The sequence below is a fragment of the Bidens hawaiensis genome, unplaced genomic scaffold (assembly GCF_021521415.1).
Source record: "Bidens hawaiensis isolate Kalapana, Puna unplaced genomic scaffold, B.hawaiensis_p1.1 tig00016287_1, whole genome shotgun sequence".
Classification (NCBI taxonomy): domain Eukaryota; kingdom Viridiplantae; phylum Streptophyta; class Magnoliopsida; order Asterales; family Asteraceae; genus Bidens; species Bidens hawaiensis.
Genome location: NW_027492493.1, coordinates 486,312 through 511,650, shown reverse-complemented (window position 1 = coordinate 511,650; position 25,339 = coordinate 486,312). Strand labels below are relative to the sequence as shown.

General features: G+C 37.2%; 1 protein-coding gene across 1 annotated transcript; it reads right to left on the bottom strand.

Moving 5' to 3' along the window:
- Positions 1-1,230: 1,230 nt before the first annotated feature.
- On the bottom strand, positions 1,231-6,246 carry LOC143551274 (uncharacterized). Its single transcript, XM_077041742.1, has 17 exons — positions 6,168-6,246; positions 6,043-6,083; positions 5,898-5,967; positions 5,668-5,816; positions 5,462-5,557; positions 5,295-5,365; positions 4,886-4,947; positions 4,725-4,788; positions 4,505-4,589; positions 4,290-4,416; positions 4,120-4,202; positions 3,966-4,026; positions 2,887-2,999; positions 2,528-2,787; positions 2,008-2,053; positions 1,824-1,913; positions 1,231-1,320 (listed from the first exon to the last, which is right to left on the bottom strand). Exons 1-14 carry the CDS (start codon positions 6,244-6,246, stop codon positions 2,644-2,646), a joined length of 1,245 nt encoding a protein of 414 aa, XP_076897857.1. The 3' UTR covers positions 1,231-1,320; positions 1,824-1,913; positions 2,008-2,053; positions 2,528-2,643.
- Positions 6,247-25,339: the final 19,093 nt, after the last annotated feature.

The window sequence follows — 25,339 nt, the reverse complement described above, 5'->3', positions numbered from 1 at the left end:
CAAGAAAAATTATTTTTTATTGGCCGTTCTAAAAGTATGAATTATTTTTTTGATGTTTTCAGACCATAAATGGTTAGTGTTGTTTCAACAACTCAACTCTTCACTACTGGAACTCATCATCATAAACGATGAAAACCTAATCACCTTTGGAAGGGTATGGTTGATAACTGAGTCACTAAATCTAACAATGAAAATGAGTATATAGATTGTTAATTATACATATTCAGCAGTTCAGTTTAGAATTTAGACCGATATATTTCTATTTAAAATGTTTGGAAAATACGTACGATTCTTACAACCACCTGACCAAAGTAAACCGTTGTTTTGGTTATGGACTGAATGACAAGGCTTCAGGATGCTATAGTAATCCATGTGTCCACAATACAAACCATGGGTGTTTAAAAAGTTCACAGTGTCTTTTTGGAAAAAGCTTGCATCTAAAGAACTGGTTTTGTACACCTCTAAATAAAACTACCTACACAAAGTCATAAGCATACATGGGATATAAATAAACACCGAAACCCTCAAATCATTCACATTAGCTTTTTGTCTCTCTCCATCTTTAAAATTTGGAGTCTCACGACTCTATGAATTATAATGAATGTATGACTCTTTTAGAGTGTCAACAAAAAAAATAACACAAGTGTTTATAAGTGAGATTAAAAAATAAAGATAGAGAACTTGATAAGGTTTTTAAAAATATAAAGAAAACTTGGAGAAATGGATAGAAAAGCTGGTATAGAAAACGAATCAGCCTCGAAAGTTGAGAGTAAATCTAGCTTTTTATAGAAAAACGAAACATCACATCTTGTAACTAATGTTGATTTTGCGATTATCACATCTTTATAGCTAATGCTGATTATGCATGCAATCAACACATTGCTTGAAAGCGCGATTTTACCAATCCTTACCGTTTAACCTTTTTATCCGCGCATTATGATCCCCTTTCAAATTGTTGAATTCGTTGTCTTGTTACAAAGCATCCTTCAAACAAGACAATAACTAATTTAACATAGATGACATCTTTTTGTTTTGGTCTTCACCAAAGGTCATTCGCTCCATTTCCCAGGCTCAGTCAAAAATCACACAAATTAAACCCGGTGAATCAAATTCACGTACGCAAATTAGTTATGTGCATGCAGTCGGACACAGGTGAGATTGTAATGACATATTCTGTTCTGAAATCATGCTTTAAAAGACAGGCATAACCCAGAGATCATTGATTCCGGATCTCCTAGCGGTCACGAGTTAATGGCAGCTGCGGTCAATCTTCAAGCACCATTTTCCAATAAAATAGACCCGACTCCACCATATGCACCACTGAAGTGGAAAGCGATACTGTTAGAACTAATGAGCACCACATATCAGATAAAAACTGTACCAGAGGTCATTTTACTTGACATATTCTGTTCTGAAATCATGTTTTACATCTTCCAAGTTACAAGGTCATTTGGGTCTTATAAGCATGTCTTTCTAAGAAACATAAAGTGTACTTCTTTGTTTTTGAAGGAGTACATGAGTATTTAGAAAAAAAAATTATATAGGTACTTGATTGAAGTAAAAGTACAAGCCAAGCAGTTTGTGAGATACTCGAAATTGGCTCGCTAAAAGCTCGAATCGAGCCGAACTTAAACAAGCTTGAGCCTAGAAGCTTGTTTAATAAACGAGCCCAAGCTTCATATACCACGCTTGACTAAGAGATATCATTATGCATTGCATATAATAAGTTTTATTTAATTTAAAAAATACGCATTGCATAAGAGATATCATGATGCAAATTAGTTACAATAAAATAACTAATTAATATATATTTTTTTTATTACCTTGGAACCCCCACATAATGCACATGCATGTGGCATCAGTGTCCTATGAACTTGCACTGACACTTTATGCTGGTCCATTCATACAAGAACCTGGATAGTAAAAACACAATATGAAATCAGAAGAAACAAATTGTGTTTACATTAGGCTACTTATACTTGATAGAATGGTATGCATCTACAGTACCTGATTCAGGTCATCGTGGCACACAAATTCGCAAGAACTCTGGTACCTATGTTAAAACTAAGATAATAAACATCAACAAACTCTGATTTAAATTATATATATATGCACACATATATGTATAGGGCCGTGTTCCATACATAAACAAATTTATATAGAGACCATGATAACCGCATAATACACTTGCTGCAGTGCTTTACAACAAGAGTTACATAACCGCCTTATGTATCACAGTTAAGCAAAGACGTACAAGTGTTTATGAAGTTTTCGTGATTCTCTACTTAAAATTGTTTTCGTATGAACGTCCCACCGTATGTATAAACAATGTAACATAGAAACTAGAAAGAAAGAAAGAAACTTGGTCATGAAACAACCAGCCAACAAATACAATGTCAGAGCATATAAATCTATTATGAGTAGAAAGAATTGTGAAAGGATATACAACATTATCCATGTAACAATCAAAACCTTAACTGGAAAACAAAACTTAAGCACCCTTGAACATGTTGTGCGTAGTAATCACCTTAAGATATTACATGAGAGATCCTGAGCAGAAGCATTGAATAATCACAAATGTTTTGAAGAGGTTGTTGGTAAATCCTCTCCCCATACTGTTGCAATAATAATAATCAAACTGAATTATTTGGCTGAGGAAATGCGGTGCAACGATTGCATCCAACTACTTGAAGCTGCTTTTTTACCAACGCCATCGTCATCTGGTTTGACTTTAACCGTGCCACCTAAAGAGAATGAGGTAGGCGCCTTTGGTGTGCTACTTATCATCTGTAATAATAAAAATCACAGGTGTTAATATTGGGAAAATTCTTGTTAAAAGGAAGGGAAAATGTTGCATACTAATCAAAAAAAATTTTGGGAACTCACTTGTTTTCCATGTGGATAATTAAGATCGTATGGTGTTTTTGATTTACTATGCATCTCGGGACGATGAGCTGGATTTCTTCGGTCTGTTGCTCCAACTTCATCACAATTGATCCCTTCATATTCATAATTAACAACAGTATTAACTACTGTAAGTATATGTACCATACATGTGACAATAAAATCAAACTAAGAATAAAGATCTAACCCTAAATGGTACTAGCTGGTTATTTGGATCTTGTTTTCATTTCTGGAAGAAAGATCCTAAATTAACCATGTTTGGTCCAAAATAATAGATACATTACATCAAGTGTTTGGACCCAAATTAACGAACCTTTTCATTTTGTGACCCATCCAAAAATTTCACTAACCTGTCAATGTTTTTGTTCTTTCAATAATTTCATAAATAATCTTCTATATCTTATACACAAAATCAGTGTGTGTGTGTGTGTGTTTGGGGGGGGGGCATCTGTCAGCTTTGTAGGCCACCTAAAAGTTGGTTTCCCGTCTCTCTCCTATTAATTAGTGGATACCACATGTTGACTTCTAGTGAAGTCTAGATGTTGATTTCCTGTCTCTCTATCCTATTAAGTAATAATGATTCTCTAACTTGGCAAATAACATGATTACACCATAAGTCCAATGCTTTAATATTTTTCTAAAACGTCTTTTTAGAAATATATGATATATTATTTAACATAAATATTTTATTTAAAACATCTATTTACCTATGTAATACGGGTTTCTAAGCTAGTTAACATAAAAAATACGATCACAAAACTATTTTATAAATATGATCCAACCTTTTCTCAAGCATTTACAAGGTTGTAAACACGTTAACATTCTATGGTTGAATCTTAAGTCTTAACCCGTTCAGCCCGTAATCCTGTTTAGCTTTTCTTTTAGTTCTAAAAGGTTGACCTATTGGTAATGATTTATAAACCAAACTGACCATTTTAACATACATGGGTCCTGACAAAACACATGCAAATTACATGTTTCAATATTTGTTGTATGTAACAAAAAAGCATAACACAGTAAAAACTTAACATCTTAGTAAAAGTCCCTAAATAGACAAATACCTTGACGCTTATTTGAATGTACTGGCATTGCTCGATTGATCACTCCAGGAACTGGTCGACTCTGGCATTATTATCAAAGCGTTAATGAAAACAACCAAATAAATAAAGAATTTCACTGCACCTTGATAAAAACTAGTGCTACTAAAATACTAACACTTGACTGTTGTTGTAGCTTTGAAATTTCTGACTTCTGGTGTTTTAAGATTGTCCAATCAAACAGATAATCAAAATCATATCCTGAAACTCAAATCAATCAACACATAAATAAAGAATATAATAAAGCCATCAACTCAGCAAGAACACGAGAAACGGTATTTATTCTACCTTCTCGGGTAAACAAATCACGGAAAAGGCGTTTCAAGAATCCATAATCAGGGCGTTGTTCAAATGTCAAAGATCTACAGTATTGAAAGTAAGATGCAAACTCCACATGATGAGACTTGCATAACACCTACCAAATAAAAAATGTGAACAAAATTGTCATGCGCATACAACATGACGGTCCTCTGATTATAGCTCATATTGTGGAAGCAACATACCTCAATGGGCGTCGATACCTTCTTCTCACGTATTTTGTCATATTTTTGCTTCTTTGTAGCGCCTTTTAGACCCTGCCATGGCAGACTGCACACAACAACCATAATCTTCTCAAATTACAATTTCCTTTAATAGAATCAGAGTTCCAAAATACGTGTTCCGTTGTTGCACCAAAACACAAAAGCAATCATTTTGCATCAAAAACATGTTTTTAACACATACCTCCCTCTCAAAAAGTATAGGAAAACATAGCCAAGAGACTCCAGGTCATCACGTCGACTTTGTTCTGGATTTATAATTAATATGTTAAGAAGTGAAGCTAGTATGAATAATGAAATATCAAAATGCAAGAAAAATGTTATGATAGAACAAAAATCATGTACCGATTCCCAGATGAGTATTACAGCTAGCATAACGTGCAGTCCCTGTCAAGTTTTTGTTCTCTCTGTGTGTATATATAATAATAAATAGTGGTCAGGTTAGCACAAAACAGAAGTTCAAAAAGACAAGATACAATACTCAAGAAGTATATGTAATACAAATGATAATCTAATGGTATTTTGTTGAGTTTTTGTTTCCCTACAAGCTTATGATTTGCTTACTACTTTACTAGCCTATTGATTATAAGACGGAGTCTTCTCTAAGAACATAATCAGAAATGATGCAGACACTTGAAGCTTCATGAATTTGTTTTATAAAAGATGTGAACATGGGGAAGTATGGTACTGAAAAGAAGACAGTAAAAGATCTAAGAAACATACGACAACTTAAACACGAGAAGCGAAATCATACTTGTAAGGAATATGAGAGCTTGTAGCAGGATCATGGTATCTTTTAGCAAGTCCAAAATCAATAACATAGACCTGAAAAGAGATAAGTGTTGGTGGCATTAGTAAAAGGTCAAATCACTCACATAAGGTTGTATTGGGATAAAAAAATAAAAAATGGGTGAGAATCACCTGATTCGCTTTCCTGCCTAGACCCATCAGAAAATTATCTGGCTTCAAGTCTCTATGCAGAAACCCTTTAGCATGCATGAGTTCTATTCTTGTAAGCTGTGAAAATAATAATAATGATAAAAGCAAGAACTAATTCTTTGGTTTGAAATTAGAAAAAACGAGATCTCATAAGGTAAACGCTATATGAAAGTGAAAGGAATTAGTACCATTTGATCAGCTAACATTAAAACTGTTTTCAGTGAGAACTTCCTTCCACAATAAACAAAGAGATCCTCGAGACTGGGGCCTAGAAGGTCAAGAACAAGTACATTATCCTGAGCATCAACTCCAGACCAATGAATGCGAGCAACACCAACTGCATATTACAAAAATATATATATACATATATATATATGTGGGTGATATAAAAGGTTCAGAAAATGAAATGAAAGCATACCTAGTCCATGTAGATTATTATACAGCTTGGCCTCATACAGTAATTGTGGATGCTTAGTCTGCCTATTCTCCTATGAAATTGAAACATGAGAAAAGTGGTAAAACTGAATAATCATTGAGTTTCCATCACAGGCATTATTAATTACCATTTTAACAGCAACGATTTCACGAGTATCGATGTTGGTAGCTGATATGAAATGAGAAGAATGAATTAGAAATCAGAAACTAATAATAATAATAATAATAACAATAATAATAATAATAATAAGACCTAGAAAGATTTCACCGAAGGATCCGCTTCCGATTTTACGGCCGAGCTTGTACTTGTCTCCCACGATCCTCTCCTCCATGGAATTAGACAAGGATCAATGAAACGATTAGGGTTTCTGTGTGTGTGTCTGGATTATTATGATTATGATAATAATAATAATAATAATAATAATAATAATAATGAACATGGATGGATGGATGGATGGATGGATGGATGGAAGGAAGGTTAGTGGTTTCGATAGGCTCGAGATGGCCCCGCTGTCAACCTCTTTGCCACGTCACTCGTTTCTTGCTGGATTCATCATTCTGACCTACCTACCAGTTACCCTAAGGGTATTTTTCGAGTTATTTATTTAGCTTTTGAATTATTCGGGTTTGAATTCAAAACAAACTGACCCAAGAACTTATCTAAATAAGTTCGGGTTTCAGGTTGAATGGGTCGGGTTTCGGGTTTAGCAAATTAAAAAATATACATCCACCTTTAACAATATCATAAATTAAAAAAATCATTTCCCAGGCCGTTATAAAACCATAATATACAGCCATATTCTACAATTTCATATATTATTTAGTAAAACATGAAATGTATCATATAAGCATGCATTAGGCAAGATGAATGAGTGTTGTAGCATGTCGATCAATACTTGTGTAGATTGAAGAAACATGCTCAATACATATTGGTTTAAATACTATACTACTTAAAATTTTGAATTGAATATACGTTCTCAACATGCTTTATGTTAATTAATACATTGGGATGTGATATGGACCAATATTAATTGGAGTTTTGAGGACAGCCGAACAAGAATACATAAGGTGACTCTATTACTTAACCGCTAAACTACACTATAAAAAATTAGGGATGCATGCATCGATGTACTATACTTCGGGTTATTCGGGTCAATCCGAATTTGGGTATCTCAACCCAAATACCGACGCGAATATTTTATCTCGGGTTCGGGTTAGGAGTTCAATCGGTTCAGGTGATTTCGAGTTGGGTTATTTGGGTCTCTGGTCGCTTTGGATTGGATTCATTATTTGGGTACGGTTAAAAAAACACCCCTAAGTTACAACTCATGTCACACCTAGTTTAATATTTTTATTACAATTTTTATTTATAAAACGGCCAAGAGAGAGGCGAAAAAGGCGGTGACAGGAGCAAAGAACACGACATATAAACGGATGTATGAACGTTTAGAAACAAAGGAGGGATACAATGCTATGTTTAAGATTGCCAAAGCCAGGGAACATAGAAGGTAAGATCTAGGGCCTGTGAAGTTCATAAAGGATACAGATAGGCATGTACTGGTCAAGGAGCAGGAGATCAAGCTAAGATGGCAAACCTACTTCCACAATCTTTTTAATGGGAGAGGTTACCAAGAAGAATATGACAACACAACCTTCTAACGACAACAACTGAATAACTGTTGCTGCCGACGGATCACACCGGAAGAGGTGCAGACTGTAGTTAGGAGGATGGGAAGGGCTAAGGCGGTTGGCGCAGACAACATACCCATCGAGGTGTGGAAGTGTCTGGGAGAGGAAGTGTAACAACTCGGGTTTTCGAATTTATATTTTTATTAAACACCCGACTCGGTTCGATGTTCGGGTTATTTTATTAAATAATAATATCTCATTTATCGAGGAAATTAATTATTATTATATTATTATTTGATTATTTAGAAACTAATATAATTATAACTTTCACTTTGGCAAATATAACCCTAAACTTAAACTCCTATATCTTATTGAATCCGTTCTCAAACCATAGGGACTAAAGTTAAAAATTTATATTATAAGTTTATAACCCAATAGAAATCTAGTTAACCCGTTTACCAAACCCGTTAACCCGAACCCGTATTATACCCGGCTTTGATTTCTTGTTATATACGTTTATTATTCGAGAAATTGATTTGGGAATTCGAATATTCGCTTTATGCTCGGCCCATCGACGAATTTAATTAAGAAACAACACCAATTTGATTCATCATTCTTAATATAACCTATCTGACCCTAACCCTAGATCGTTAATCATATAAACGGTTATATAAATCCAATTAATCACGCAACCACTATCTCTTCACCCTCGCCGTTATTTAGCCCATAGTTAATTGTGTTTTAATCTTCTGTTTGTTTTTGTTCTTCAACTCGTTAAGGCCGGCCAATGTTTCCCCTAAATAACCATTGTACATCGTGTTATCAGGTAATTGATTTGATGGTTTTGCTCGTGATGATATGTTCTATAATACCCCTAAACTGAATCGTCTAAACAATAACGAATTAAACGATTTGGATTGGTTATGGTTTATAATCGAATTGGAGGTTGTGGTCTGTTTGGTTTTAAAGTAGCAGTTATTGTATTATAACTAGTTAGCACCCTAGAACAGTTGGCTAGGGTGGTGGTGTTAAGATCCTGGAGTGGCTGGTCGTGGGTTCGAACCCCAGCTACCCCGTTTTTGTCTTTTTATTTTTTTTTAAACTACTATATGTTATATAATTGATTTTGTAAATATTAATTAATGTTATAAATTAATAATTTTATTAAACCGACATTTTTAAGATTTTGTTTCATGTCAAATAAATATTGTACAAGTATTTTTGCATACATACATATATCTATATATACACACACATATATATATATATATATATATATAGGAATTGGATCAAGTACAAATGAAATTAACGTGCTAAACGTGAGAACCAAGTAGAGTAATTATATATACAAGTAGAGTAATTATGTAATCACATCATAGAGTAATTATAATTACTCTACTTGTATATATAATTACTCTACTTAGTTCTCACGTTTACCACGTTAATTTCATTTGTACGTTAACATTCCCATATATTTATATATATATATATATATATATATATATATATATATATATAATGAGTATTAAAATTTGTAAAGGTTTTTGAGTAATAAAGATTTAAAAAAAGTTTTGTTCATTTAAAATACATGGTTAAAATATAAAATAGATCTTACTATTTCACATAATTATTTGGCTAAGTATTTTATAAACCAATGGTATTTTTATAAATATTTATATATATTGTTACCACTTTAATAGTATAAGTACAAATATTTTATAAACAATTATAATTTATACGCTAATAATTTATAAGTAATCTTTATTAATATTAAACCTTAAATAAATTACCCATCAAATCCGATCTATTTCATTTAATTAGTATCTCCACAGTCAATCTTTCTTTTTAGGCTTTATCGTCAACGCGTGAATCACAGTTGTCATTCTTATTGTTATCTATTCACTTTTGCTCATCTGTTAAGGCGAGTACCACATTCCCCTATTTTACTTGTTTTCAACGTTTTGGGGACATATGTGTCGATACATTATTTCTTATATACTCAAACTGCAACTATTGTCATTTGTGTTAACAATTTTGTACCATACTTGTTACGTGCTTACATGCTTTATGTGAATCGCATTCGGAGAGGTCCAGCATATCTCAGAATAGTATGATCATACAACAGTCGTAATAGTGTTAGAGCAATTTTGTCTATCGCTAGGTCTTGGATTGGTTAAACGAGCTAATATTGTTAGATATGTTGTAAGGAACGTATAAGTTGTGCAACATATAAGCTTATACGGGCGTATAAGCTTATACGCCACACCCACTTATACGGTCTACAGGAGTTTTAGTATAAACAGGAGATATCATGTCATATTTTGTAATTCTCTAGAAATCCTCCATAATCATTTGTAATTCTTAGAGAGAGAAATTTTTAAAGAGAGAAAGCTTTCATGTCATATCAATATTAAAGAACTTTGTGTGAATTGTTATATGTTTATCCCTTTGATTAATGTTTCACCAATCATTGTTTAGTAAACATAACGTGATCTCGATCCGTTCTAACGAACTTACAATTTGTATCAGAACCTAGGCTCGTGTTTACTACTGGATCAAACACATCGATTCGTTTAAGTTTGAAGATTTCATTCTCAAAGTCATACCCGTTCTAAATTCTTTAGTTACTCACGTGTTTACGGTTCAAAATCAAATTGTTTCGGTGATTTGATTCATTGATACATACTATTCATTTCTGTTGGAGTGATTTTTGTTAATTCAAACCGAAAATCAAATTCAAAAATTTTACTTTTGTGCAGTCTGTTTTTCCATATAAGTTCATTAAAACCTCCGTATAAGTTGGATGTTATACGGACGTACAAGCAGAGTCAAACACATATGGCAGACTCATACAGTGTTGATTCTCCACATTTTGATTGAATACAAAAACTAATTGAGTTTCAGGTTGTTGGTTAGCCACATACCAAGTGAAAGAATTATGCACTAATTACTTGTTGCTGCATAAAAGAGTTTGGTCAACTGTGACGGCGAGGTGTTTGACTTAAATCTTTTTGTGTTTGTTGCGTTAACTTGATCAAGTCTCCTCATAATGATTGATTGAAACGTTTTCTTGATGCTGCATTTTGATTGACTGTTTCACGAGATCTTATTGCCGCATAAGAGGAATTAATTGACATTCAACAGATATGAGTAGCCACATAAAGTTTGGTCAAACTTATACGGCCAAACTGATGAAACAACATTCTCTTGTAGCCGCATGCATCCATTTAATTGTTTTGTCAATCTAAAAGGAGAAAATAGTGGGCATATAAGTTGGATTTTTCATGCACGTATATGCTTGTTGATTTGCGAGTTATACGTAAGATTTGCGAGTTATACGTTGATTTTTCCGTATAAGATTGTTAGGAGTTATATGTTGATTTACGATTCATCCGTATAAGTTTCAAGTTTGCCGTATAAGTTGACTTTCACTTTCTGATTGTTGCGCATAAGGTTGTGTATAAACATCAAGTTGCCGTATAAGTTGAGTTTTATCAATTGGACGCATAAGTTTTTGTGGACGTATAAAATTTGTTTTGTTCAGAAAAGTGAATTAATACGTATAAGCTGCTGGTCATTCGTACAGTTTTGAATTAAATGAATCGTTCAAGTTTGTTTAATGAAGAAGTGGTTTTGAGAAGAAACAAATGGCAATATTTGAAGAAACAATTCGATATGTTTGATATATTAACTGAAGAATTGTTTGATTCGTTAATCAATCGATATTGCGAGCTTGTTAACGAAATGAAACGTCTCGGGATTGAGAAAAGTGAGTTAGACTACATTTACAGGTTGGCATATACACTCGTTGAGACGTCACCTGAAGTTTGAGGTACACTCGTTATAGCAATTCAATCAAACCCCAACACATGCAAATTTTCTCAGTTTATCGAGAAGATAAAGAATCATGTATCGTTTTTAAAATCTAAAGAACCGTCATTATCATAAATTGAAAACACTCCAAAATTCGATGATGATGGTGATTCATAATATGATGAAGATTTGGTTTTTGAATCATTGTTGGAGTTAAAAGTTCAAAACAAATCCAAGGAAGCTAAATCTTGTGAAAAACGTGAGGAGTACAAAAGGTTAAAAACTCACACTGACTCGTTACTAGATGAGGTTAATCGAGTTAAGGAAGCTTATGATCAACTTCAAAAACGCGAAAAGGCACTTTTGATGAAGGTTGATCAAAATGAGAAAACAATAAACAGATTCATTGCCGAAAATGTTGCACTCAAATAGGAATTACAAACTGTAAAGCGCGAGCAAGTTAATAAGGTTGCATTTGTTCATGATACGACATCTGAGAGCAAGAAAGAAATCCAATACCGAAGTCAACTCAATAAGGATTCCTTTGTTCAAAAAGACAAACGTAAACGAACTAAGAAATCTTCTTGGTACGAGAATAGTTCTAAGTTTGTTTACATTCCGAAATCAGATGTGGGCAACCAAGATGTTCTGAAAACAAAAAAAAAACATAAATTTCAAAATTGAAAATCCAAAAATACGAGCTCAAATGTCCAATCAGATATTCCAAAGGGTCCTCCGAAACAAACGTTTAGAAGAAAAGACGATACCGTTGAGGAAGCCACATGTTGAGGTTGTTGATTTAAAAGATTGTATTGAAGAGAAGTTTGAAAAGGTGAAATTTTATGTGAAAAGATCCACATCAAAGTTATATCATCGGACTGCTAAGAAAAAGGACTCATCTGATCAAGTTGACGTTGAAAAAGACATATCCGTGAAATCCGAAAGTTCAGAAACGTTAACAGTTTTACATGTCGATTCTAAAAGCTTAAGGAGGAGTGTGTTAGACTATCAACACAATAGGGGTAGATTACTTGAAGATCGAGTTTGTTAGTCTAAGCAATATCCGAGGGGGAGTCTGTTGAAGCATTAACGTCTACTGCTTAGACACCAAGACCAAGGAATATCCATGATGTACATATAAATATACATCTTTTGGCATCTGGAAGCAAAAGCACGGGGTCGTGCTCATCATGCACGGGGTCGTGGACGAAAACACGGAAAAGACAAAGAAGAATTGAGCACATGTCACTAAAAATCACGGGGCCGTTCCTACCAACCACGCGGCCGTGGCCACGTCATAGAAAAGACAAAACAAATCTGGCACATGTCATAAAAATGCACGGGGGCGTGCTCATCAAGCACGGGGCCGTGTCTCACCATCCATAATGCCTATAAATAGTGGCTCATGTTGCACTCGTTTGGTGTGCCTTGAAAAGAATTCTCTCCGGTTTTCACTTATAAAAACACACACTAACACTCACTTTGAAGATCTAGTGAAGAGTTTGAAGGTTTGGAGGTCATCACCACTAATCATCATCATCAACCATCATTAAGAAGAAGGATTCATCTACATTTGGTTAGATTATTCCAAGTTTAATCATGTATCTGTTATTATCAATCATCTTAATGTTTATCACTATTCTCATTATGAGCTAAACTCCTTTTACCATCTAAAATCTATGAAGAAGCTTTGTTTTACTTGATAATTAACCAAGACATGTGATGTAGTCTAGTAAAGTACATGGTTATATTACAATTATCTTTTGATGAGAAATGTTTCACCATCTTAAATCACTAAATCAAAGTTGGTGGTTGTCAATATCTTTGGCAATCGTTCATGATCGATACATGTTCTTGAAAGATAGAAATACTTTGATACATTATCGAAACATGGATCCTTATGTTGTACTTAGAAATGATGAGATATAAGTTATGGTGTATTTTTCTAAACCTTGGTAATCCGAAAATGGCTTTGCTTAGGATATCAAATTAGTTAAAGAAACCATATGTTAACGGAATGTGTAATTATAACCTACATAAATCAACCAAGGGGAGGTTGTGTGATGAACTACAACCACCCGAAGTTGTTAGAATTGGTATTTGAGAAATCAAAGTCAATTCTAATCTTTCTACTTTACGAAACTACTTGTCAACTCAAATCAACATCACTGAGATGGCATGACATTAGGAAATGGTGGACTTTAAAATGCGCATACCATCTCCTTAGTGCCGAAGATGCTCACTTAAGGTTTAAGGAGCTATCTACTATATATTGCTACGACAAGTTTATCACATGTCTACATATTAATTATCAATGCTAAAATGGAGTGGATTCTTGATCTTAGATGGTAACCTTCGCATAATTGAACAACTCGTTTAGAATCTCTTTTCTCGGTCACCTATATATTATATATATAAGTATTTATATTTTATTAAAAGTTTAAAAATCAACCCCAAAATGATTAAAACATCCGATTGAAGTAAAACAACGATTTATTATTAGAAACCTTTGTATCCACGGATCGATACTTGGTTTTTACCAATACTATTCTACATATACGATAGGTACACTTGCCTGTTTTGTGTGTGTTTAATCTTTGTAGAAATCACTTTTATAAATTTAAAACACGATCTTGTGCAAAAGCAAATCATCCAACCTCTTATAATTTTAAGACGCAAGCGCAAGCCACATCAAAGTTTATGGCGCCATTGCCTGGGATACACGGTACGTTTCTAAGAACAATCCAAGTTTTAATTTAATCATTGTCTATAATTGTACAATTTTTTTTAACTTCTATTTTATTTTATCTTTATTTTTTACTAAATATTAAACTATATAATTTTACGGCTAGCCTAATTTTTAACCTTTATTTACCTTACTTTGGAAATAGTTTAACTAACTTAGACATTAGTTTAGTTTAAAATTGCTTAGCCTAACCCATAGTCTAACTTAGACTAACCTTTAGATTAACCTTTAGCTAACTTTCACTTTAGTATTATTTTGATTTAGCCTCATGTATGTCCTCTACTTTTGAGTGTGAGCTTGTTTCTCCAATTTCTGACCCGGACGACTCTTTCGTCCACGAACTCGTAAACGGACTACAGAAACCGCAGAAGCAATCAAAGACGAATCAGTTGACGCCACCGCATCAGGAGAAAATCAAACCGAATAAATGATGGCGGCCCAGAACAATGAGCCGAACATGAGCCAGTATGCCAAGCCAACTCTCAAAGGCTATGGCAATGGAGTGGCTCCACCCGAAATTACCAAAAATTTCGAAATCAAATCAAGCACCATTCATATGGTGGAAAATTCAGTTTAATTTCATGGCCTCCTCGACGAAGATCCTCTTTCTCACATATCTTGATTTCTACGAATCTTCGGAACTTTTAAAATCCAAAACTGTTCAGACGATCAAATCAAACTCAAACTCTTTACTTTCTCTCTAAGGGGCCAAGCCCTAGAATGGATAGAATCTATTTACTCTGGTTGCATTACCACTTGGGACCAGATGGTTGAACAGTTTCTCCTCAAATATTTTCCGCCTGACAAAACTGCCAAATACCGAGCCAGCATTACCGGATTCCGGACCGATGATGATGAATCGCTACACGCAGCATGGGAAAGATATAAAAGTCCTCTGAGAAGATGCCCACATCATGGACTGAGCGTGTTGTTACAAGTCCAAACTTTCTTTGACGCACAATCCAGTCAAAACAAACAGTCCATCGACCAGATCGCTGGTGGAGACCTGGGATCCAAATCACCTAACGAAGCATTTGAAGTCCTAGAGAAGGCCGCAAAGAAGAGTTTCGCTTATGTAACACCCCGTAACCGCAGCGGAAACGTACACGGGATGCAACAGACACATCTGATATCAACAGCATTGCTTATAAAGAAAATACCACTACATTAATTTATAACATATTACATCGTTGCGAGTTTCATTACTGTCTAGGTGTTACACACATATTTTACCGATAAGACATTAATAAATTCATTACAAAACAAAGAGCAGCAAGCTTCCAACAGGTAGCACAGATAGTTAAGCAAACATCAATCAATCCAACTTGGGCATACCTAGAAAACATGTAAAGAAAACGGGTCAACTACGAATAGTTGGTGAGTTTCACTAATTTAAATAAACACTGACAAATCATTTTAATAATCATTTATTAACAATATAATCATGCTGGGAACTTTGTTACCCCAGAACATTTCCCATATCTTTCTGGGAACTATGTTACCCCAGAACAATAAATACCCCTGGGAACTATGTTACCCCAGAACAATAACAACCCCTGGGAACTATGTTACCCCAGAACAACAATAACCCCTGGGAACTATGTTACCCCAGAATAATAATAACCCCTGGGAACTATGTTACCCCAGAATAATAATAACCCCTGGGAGCTATGTTACCCCAGAACAATAAATACCCCTGGGAACTATGTTACCCCAGAACAATAATAACCCCTGGGAACTATGTTACCCCAGAACAATAATAACCCCTGGGAACTATGTTACCCCAGAATAATAATAACCCCTGGGAACTATGTTACCCCAGAACAACAATAACCCCTGGGAACTATGTTACCCCAGAATAATAATAACCCCTGGGAACTATGTTACCCCAGAACAACAATAACCCCTGGGAACTATGTTACCCCAGAACAATAATACATTATAAACATTTTATATATTCTATGCATCAGCCCATATATATATAAATGTACAAGTATTTCCATACGATCGGTATGTACTTAAATACTTTAAATAAGACATGTTTTCCGCCCCGGGAAAATATAATTAAGACAATTCATTAAAAGGGGCTCGTGAAAACTCACCTTGTTGTGAGTTGGTGAGTAATTTAAGGAACAGCTACGTGTCTGGATCTGTAATATAATATCTAGCCGTTACTATACAATTCCCATAACTTAAATATGTATAAATCGGTACATCTGGGAACACTGTTAACCCAGTACTGTACTCGATTCGGGGACAATGTTAACCCCGTGACACTTCTAAGGACTCAGATTGTGACATTGCTTAGAGTTTGACAGTCAATTTAGTTAAAGTGATGAAATTATAGCTCGGTTTGACACCCCGTTTGGCCGCGGGGCCCGTTTCCGATATTTCGGTGTCGGAAACGGTAACATCGGGTACAATTACCCAAATCATCCGAATTATTTTCGGATGATTTATTTTTACTTAATTTACTTAGATTTATGAAAATGGTCTATTTTAAAGTTTTTCGTGTACCAGTCAGCTCGCTTATGCGAACTTTGCCGGTTTACACGTTTTAAGCTTTAACTAATTGTTTTTATGTTCATTTTAGCACAAATAATTACCCGTTTAGTCTCGGGTCTTGAAATTTTGCTCAAAACTTATTTTGACAGAAAGAACATTTTATAAAATTTTCCAGATTTATTTTCCTATATTTGCATTTATTTACCTATTTTTAAATCTCATTAAAATACTAAATATGTCAAAAATACCAAAACACTTTAGAAAAATACCAAATTTTTCTGGGATGATCCTTGTCATCCTCATAACTTTCTGGAATTTTTCCAGATTTATTTTCGTAAATTTACATATATTTATCTATTTTCAAATCTTATTAAAATACTAAATATGTCAAAAATACCAAAACACTTTAGAAAAATACCAAATTTTTCTGGGATGATCCTTGTCATCCTCATAACTTTCTGGAATTTTTTCCAGATTTTAAAACTCATTTTTCAAGCCCTTTTCACCCAAAACCGAGCTAGAAAGCCCTAGAACTCGTTTCACCGAAAAGCCTACTTAGACTTTTCCAACTGAGCTCAAATTTTGTGGGTGACTTTTATATGTGATAAAAAGCTTATCTTAAATTTTCCAGAATTTTTCATCATGTTTTGCTATTTTTCACTATTTTTGGCCAAAACCGAGCATTAAATTCACCAAATATTCATATTTTATCCAAAAATTACCAAAAATTCACAGATCTCATATTTTCATGTGTAGATCATCTCTGTGAAATTTCGTGACCCGACTCTAAGCACACGAAAATCTGTCCAAATTTCTCATACACACGAAAACCGAACTCTTTTGTGTTTTCTAGCTTTTGATCGCAAGGATCTCGGTTTCTAGCCTTTGCTAGCCGCTAGATACAACACTTACAAGCACAATAACACAATACCAAGCAAACTATACCAACAATCAAACCATTTCTTTCATAGTGTCGGTTTTTATGTAAAAACAAAGATTCTAACCGTAAAAATCTATTCTAAACACTTTTAACTAATTACTTGGATCAAGATCCTTTGTATAACTTGTATACATCCTTTGATCACACAAGAACCGGTTCCATCTCGGGTTTTCACCCATATGTCACTTGGAACCCTTTTGTTCTTGCAAAAATAACTCAAACTAAGTAAATAACATCAAAGATTATGCAATATAACATGCTTATACCTTCAAAATCTTGGTTTGGATCAAGGGTTTTGAATGAATGTTGAAAGGATTTGAGAGATTTGAGAGTGTTTATTGTTGAAATGTGTTAAAAAAAAAAGAAATGAATGATAATAATAATAATAAGGGCCGATCGGTCCCAAGGGTGGATGGGGGTGGGCCCCACACATCAATTCTAAGCCACATATTCGGATTACGCAATCCGGATAATGTTGTGGATAATCTGGCTCAGTTCGTTTCTCGTTTAAACTCGTATTTCGGCTTGAAACGAAATTAAAATGGTCGTTTTTCGGGTCAAAATAAAAATTTACATAAAACCGACTTAAAAACTTTAAAAACTTAAACCATGACATTAAAACATCATATTATTAATAATTACGCATCTTTTTCGGCTTGATTGATCGTCTCTTGCTTGATTTGGTGTTAAAGGTTTCGTTTAGCGTACCGATATACCATTAAATCGAAATCCTTTTTCTGTGCTATAATTTACTTATCCCGAAGCATTAATACCTCGTAAATATCACTAAACATTATATACTTCGTCTATAATGTAATTCCCGATTCGTTCGGGTTTCAATAACCGATCAATGATTGATTGTAATCCCAATACGATTCACTATATAATTGAGTATGATTCATACTGTGAACCATATATATTCGTGTCAATGTGCTATAACTCATATAATCAATATTAAATAACACGTAAATAGTATATTCCGGCTAGGGTATACCTGGATTTGCCGGAATCGTTACATTCTCCCCCCCGTTATAAAAATTTCGTCCTCGAAATTTTATGCGTCAACTACTTCCTTTTGAGGAAATAGGTGGGGGTATTTCTTCCGGAATTCATCCTTTCGTTCCCAAGTAAATTCTGGGCCTCGTTGCGAATTCCATCTAACTTTGACCAACGAGATCTTATTGTGTCTAAGTTGCTTGATCTTACCGTCTACTATTTCGATGGGCTCCTCTACGAAGTTGAGCCTATCACTTATTTGAACACCCTCTAAGGGTAACACCGATGTCTCATCCGCCAGACATCTTTTCAAATTCGACACATGAAACACGTTATGAACTGCACTTAGTTCCTCAGGCAGTTCTAGTCGGTAAGCTACCGGACCGATCTTTGCAGTAATGTTGAATGGTCCAATGTATCTAGGGGCCAACTTCCCCGCCTTTCCAAATCTGACCACTCCTTTCCAGGGTGATACTTTCAAGTATACCTTTTCACCCTTCTCAAATGACAACGGTTTTCGACGGGTATCAGCATAACTCTTCTGCCGATCCCGCGCGGCTTTCAGGTTGTTCTTAATCTCAAGAATCTTGCTGGTCGTCTCCTGGACCAGATCCGATCTAATGATCTGCGGGTCTCCCACTTCAGACCAGCAAAGTGGTGATCGGCACTTCCGCCCATACAATGCTTCATAAGGTGCTGCCTTTATACTGCTGTGATAACTGTTATTATAGGAAAATTCAACGAGTGGGAGATGTTGGTCCCAATTTCCCTTAAAGTCCAGTACGCAGGCACGAAGCAAATCCTCCAAAGTTTGAATGGTCCTCTCAGACTGACCATCGGTCTGAGGGTGGTAGGCTGTGCTTAGGTCAATACGTGTTCCCAATGCTTCTTGGACAGCTTGCCAAAGTTTGGAGGTGAAATGGCTATCCCTATCGGAGATGATCGAGATGGGGATGCCATGACGAGACACTATTTCATTTATATAAATTTGCGCAAGTCTCTCAGTGTTAAAAGTATTCCTAATTGGAATAAAATGTGCCGATTTGGTTAACCGATCCACGATTACCCAAATCGCATCATGACCTCGGGGTGTCTTGGGGAGATGTGTCACAAAATCCATTGTGATCTGCTCCCACTTCCATTCGGGAATTTCCGGCTGATGTAGCATTCCCGAGGGTTTCTGGTGTTCCGCCTTAACTCTCGCACACGTCGTACACTTGCCGACGTATGTGGCTATATCCTTTTTCATACCTGGCCACCAGTAAAATTCTTTCACATCCTTGTACATTTTATCTGATCCCGGATGTATGGAATATTTCGATTTATGTGCTTCATCCATGATCAAATCACGAAGGTCATGGAGGGTCGGGATCCAAATCCGATTTTTGAAATAAAGAATTTCGTCCACGCGCTGTTCGAAATTCTTCTCATTCTCGTAAAGTCCTTCTTTATCCAATTGGCCCTCTTTCAACGCCTCGCGTTGAGCGACTCGAATTAAATCTGAAAGGTTTGACTGAACTATCATCCCCAACGCTCGCACACGTAGTGGCTTGACTCGATCCTTTCTACTCAAGGCATCGGCTACAACGTTAGCCTTGCCGGGGTGATATCGTATGTCACAGTCATAGTCACTCAGCAACTCGACCCATCTTCGTTGCCTCATATTCAGTTCTTTCTGATCGAATATGTGTTGCAAACTTTTATGATCAGTGAATATGGTGCACTTTGTACCGTAGAGATAGTGTCTCCAGATTTTAAGTGCAAAGATGACTGCTCCCAGTTCCAAGTCATGGGTAGTGTAGTTTTTCTCATGAACTTTTAACTGTCGAGACGCATAGGCTATGACCTTTTTATTTTGCATTAACACGCATCCTAACCCTCTACGGGATGCGTCACAATATACAACAAATCCATCGTCTCCGTCGGGGAGACTTAAGATTGGCGCTTGGCACAATCTTTGCTTTAGCGTTTGAAACGCCGCTTCCTGCTCTTCACCCCAATCATACCTTCGATCCTTTTGGGTCAGCAGGGTTAAAGGTTGGGCAATGCTGGAAAAATTCTCAATAAATCGACGATAGTATCCGGCTAAGCCTAAGAATTGGCGGATTTCTTTCGGAGATTTAGGCGCTTGCCAATTCTTAATAGCTTCAACCTTACTCGGATCAACGTGTATTCCTTGGTGGTTTATAACATGACCGAGGAATTGCACCTCTTGTAACCAGAAGTTACACTTGGAGAATTTTGCATATAACTTCTCCTGATCCAGGAGCTCTAAAACTAACTTTAAGTGTTGCTCGTGCTCCTCTTTACTCTTCGAGTATATCAAAATATCGTCAATAAATACAATGACGAACTTGTCAAGATAGGGTTTACAGACTCGGTTCATGAGATCCATGAACACCGCCGGCGCATTTGTTAGCCCAAAAGGCATAACTAAAAATTCGTAGTGGCCGTAGCGAGTCCGAAACGCGGTTTTTGGGATATCCTCCTCTTGAATTCTAACTTGGTGGTATCCCGATCTAAGATCAATTTTTGAGAAATAGCTCGCACCTTGTAGTTGGTCGAACAAATCATCGATTCGGGGAAGAGGATATCTATTTTTGATGGTTAATTTGTTCAATTCCCTGTAGTCAATGCACATTCGAAGGCTTCCGTCCTTCTTTTTCACAAATAGCACAGGTGCACCCCACGGGGAATAACTGGGACGTATAAATCCCTTATCCAACAATTCCTGCAACTGGTTGGATAGTTCTTGCATCTCGGACGGTGCAAGTCTGTAAGGGGCCTTAGCAACAGGGCCAGCTTGAGGTAATAAGTCGATTCTGAATTCGACTTGTCGGGTTGGCGGTAATCCAGGAAGTTCCTCTGGAAAAACTTGTGGAAATTCGCGTACCACGGGAATATCGTCCACCCGTTTTTCCTCAGAATCAGCGGCCGTCAGGCTCGCTAGATACGCCACACATCCCTGACGTATATATTTCAACACCTTGAGGTGGGATATAAATGGTATCATGGTGCCGGATTTTTTCTCCCTGCACTAATACCTCCTCGTCATCCGACACCCGGATCTTGACGGTTTTCTTTTCACAGTTTATTTCTACCCTATTACGAGCCAACCAATCCATTCCCACTATCACGTCAAAACTCCCCAATTCTACCGGTAACAAGTCAATCAGGAAGGATTGTTCGCTCAGAATAAAAGGGCAATTCCGAACAATCCGATTGACTATCATGGTTTTACCGTTAGCGACCTCTACGGTGTAGGGTTCTATGGTTTCACCAATAGGAAGGTTTGCTATCGAAAGGAACCTAACGGAGACAAAACTTCTATCGGCGCCTGTATCAAATAATACAGAAGCGTAATGATCAGAGACGAGGAAGGTACCTGTCACTACGCTGGGGGTCCTGGCGCGCCTCGTTCGCTCCCATCACAAATGCTCGGCCTCGCGCCGGATTGGAAGCCGATGGCTGACCCGCGAGTTGTCTCCCGTTTCCTCCCTGATTCAGTTTCGGGCAGTTCCTTTTGAAGTGATCCGTGCTGCCGCATTCGTAGCAAGCACGGCTAGTGGTCACCATCTGGTTTCCTTGCGGGGTTCTGCTGTCGGGCTGGTTGAGTTCTAAATGGTTGCGCCCGAATAGGTTGTGGTTGACGGTTCAGGTTGTTCAGATTTGTCTTACAATTTGGTGCGTAGTGTCCAACCCTGCCACACCGGTGGCACACCACCTCCTTGCACACGCCACTATGGTGGTAACCACATTTCCCGCATTTAGGAAACGTTCCCCTCTGCGGTTCTTGCCTTCCGCCCGAACTAGTCATGGCATAGCTCTAGGCAGCGGGCCTAGCTCGTTTGTTTTGCTGCTTCTCTCGGATCCTATTGTCATACGTACCTCGCTTTTCCCCAGCCGACTCTCCCGTCGCCTTTATCGATCCGCTCCTCAAGAAATCATACGTGACAATACCAGCCTGTGTCACTGCACCCTCATACGTCTGGTGCCCTCCCGCGTTAACTATACTCCTCACTACTGGAGTAAGTCCCCAAATATAACGTTCCACCCTCTTTGACTCTGGGGTGACCAACCACGGCACTAATCGTGACAGCTCATTAAACCGGTTGGTATATCCCAAGTGGTCCGCCCCATGCATCTCTAGGTTCCACAACTCATGTTCCAGTTTCTGCAATTCATTCTTTGGGCAGAAATGTTTCAAAACAAGATCCTTATGCTCTGCCCAGGTCATGCGGTTTGTCGCCGCCTGACCTCGAGTCTGTACAATGGTGTTCCACCATGTCAAGGCATGGTCTGTGAACGTACAGGTGGCGTACTTAACGACACAATCCTCGGGACAGTTGCTGATATTTACCACTGATTCTATTTTCTCTAACCATTTCACTAACCCATTCGGTCCTTCCGACCCATTAAATTCTAAAGGCTTGCATAACATAAAGTCCTTGATTGAACAACCCCTGGATGGTCCAGTGCGGTTGGTCTCTACAGTAGGGATTGGGCCATTACTGTCGGTAGCGACCACCGTAGGCGGTGCGTCAGTACTCGGCATAGTGTTGTCATTCCTTGGAGGATTAGCGTTTTGTTCCCCATCATTATTTATGGGCGTTTGATTGCTCGGAGGGGTTGGATTGGTCGAGTTATTAATACTGGCGGCGATGCGCGATACTATATCCGGTATCGCCGCCTCCAACTGTTGAGCAATCAAACGGCTCACATCTACTTCCGATACTTTCGTTGATCGTTTCGGTGCCATTCTACACAATCATAAAAGAAATATATATAATCAATACCATCTCAAAATATAAAACACAATACATACTTCATTCATTAATAAACATTGATTCATATTACACAAACATCAATTTACATACTTTCAGTCAACATTACACAACTAAGATTTAATACAAAGGGCCTATGTTGGTATCATCCTCGACATAACCCGCAATGGGTCAGTGCTTGGATGATACCCAAAAGTATCGATAATGATATGCCCTACAAGAGACCCCCTATGGGCCAGTGGTTGTACTATAACTAAACAAGATTCACTCCGTGTTAGTATCACCACTAACTACTTACACGGAGTATCAAAAAGCGGTTCAAAATTCTACCATCCAACACGTCTACACATGGTGGTAAACCAACCCCACCAACACCGCCACCAGCACCACCAGCACCGCCATCATAACCCGCAATCGGGTTTCCATCTGCTCGATCAACCAGTGGGAGTATGAGCACTCCCTTTTTAACTGGTTAATAGCATACTGGTGGTCCAGTATGCTGTCCCCGAGGTACGCCCGCCTCTGTACCCCCACGACCAGGGCGGCAGAGTGCTCGTTCACCTGCTCGGTGAGAACACGTAGCCAAGCCGCCAAGTCCCGCTCCTGCCTTGGCAGACCCCACACAGGTAGGGTTGCAGGCTCGGGTTGGGGGCGGGAAGACTCGCCCTGGTGGTATGTGGATCTGGGTGGGGTAGCAGTGGGCGGAACATACGGGGCACTGATCCGCGCCGTGAGGCGAGGACCGCGCCTGAGGGGAATCGGGGTGGTCTGTGGTGCGGGCGGGGTAGGAGACCTGGTAATCCTAGCAGGGGAGGGTACACTAGCACTCCTAGCTGGGGTGGTCTGTCTAGAAGTACTATGACTAGCCTCCGAAGGCTCGGAGCTGGGTGCTACACTTGGGCTTCCAGAGGCCCCGGAACTAGCCTCTTCCGGGTCCTCTTCCGTCGACACACTAGGTGTTCTTGCCATTATACCTGCACACAAGTTAACAAACATATAGTCCTTTTCGTAGTGTAATTCATAATTAAATTAACACATACTTATTTATACAACTTTACCACATAATAATATTATCATATATTTACACATATGTTGCCAATTTTAACTATTTAAGTCCCCCGTGACTTCCCCTGAATTTCCTCGTGCAGACAAGTCTGTTATTATGTTCCGGACCATAATAACCCACTTGTCCATCCAAGTTCATCCCGATCTCGTCACAATATATTATTAGTTGATATTCAGATCCTATAATACTTGAGCTACTGGTTATATTTTAGGTATCTTTTTCAGACATCCTAATTCTTTATAACCAATGGCTCTGATACCAAGTTCTGTAACACCCCGTAACCGCAGCGGAAACGTACACGGGATGCAACAGACACATCTGATATCAACAGCATTGCTTATAAAGAAAATACCACTACATTAATTTATAACATATTACATCGTTGCGAGTTTCATTACTGTCTAGGTGTTACACACATATTTTACCGATAAGACATTAATAAATTCATTACAAAACAAAGAGCAGCAAGCTTCCAACAGGTAGCACAGATAGTTAAGCAAACATCAATCAATCCAACTTGGGCATACCTAGAAAACATGTAAAGAAAACGGGTCAACTACGAATAGTTGGTGAGTTTCACTAATTTAAATAAACACTGTCAAATCATTTTAATAATCATTTATTAACAATATAATCATGCTGGGAACTTTGTTACCCCAGAACATTTCCCATATCTTTCTGGGAACTATGTTATCCCAGAACAATAAATACCCCTGGGAACTATGTTACCCCAGAACAATAACAACCCCTGGGAACTATGTTACCCCAGAACAACAATAACCCCTGGGAACTATGTTACCCCAGAATAATAATAACCCCTGGGAACTATGTTACCCCATAATAATAATAACCCCTGGGAGCTATGTTACCCCAGAACAATAAATACCCCTGGGAACTATGTTACCCCAGAACAATAATAACCCCTGGGAACTATGTTACCCCAGAA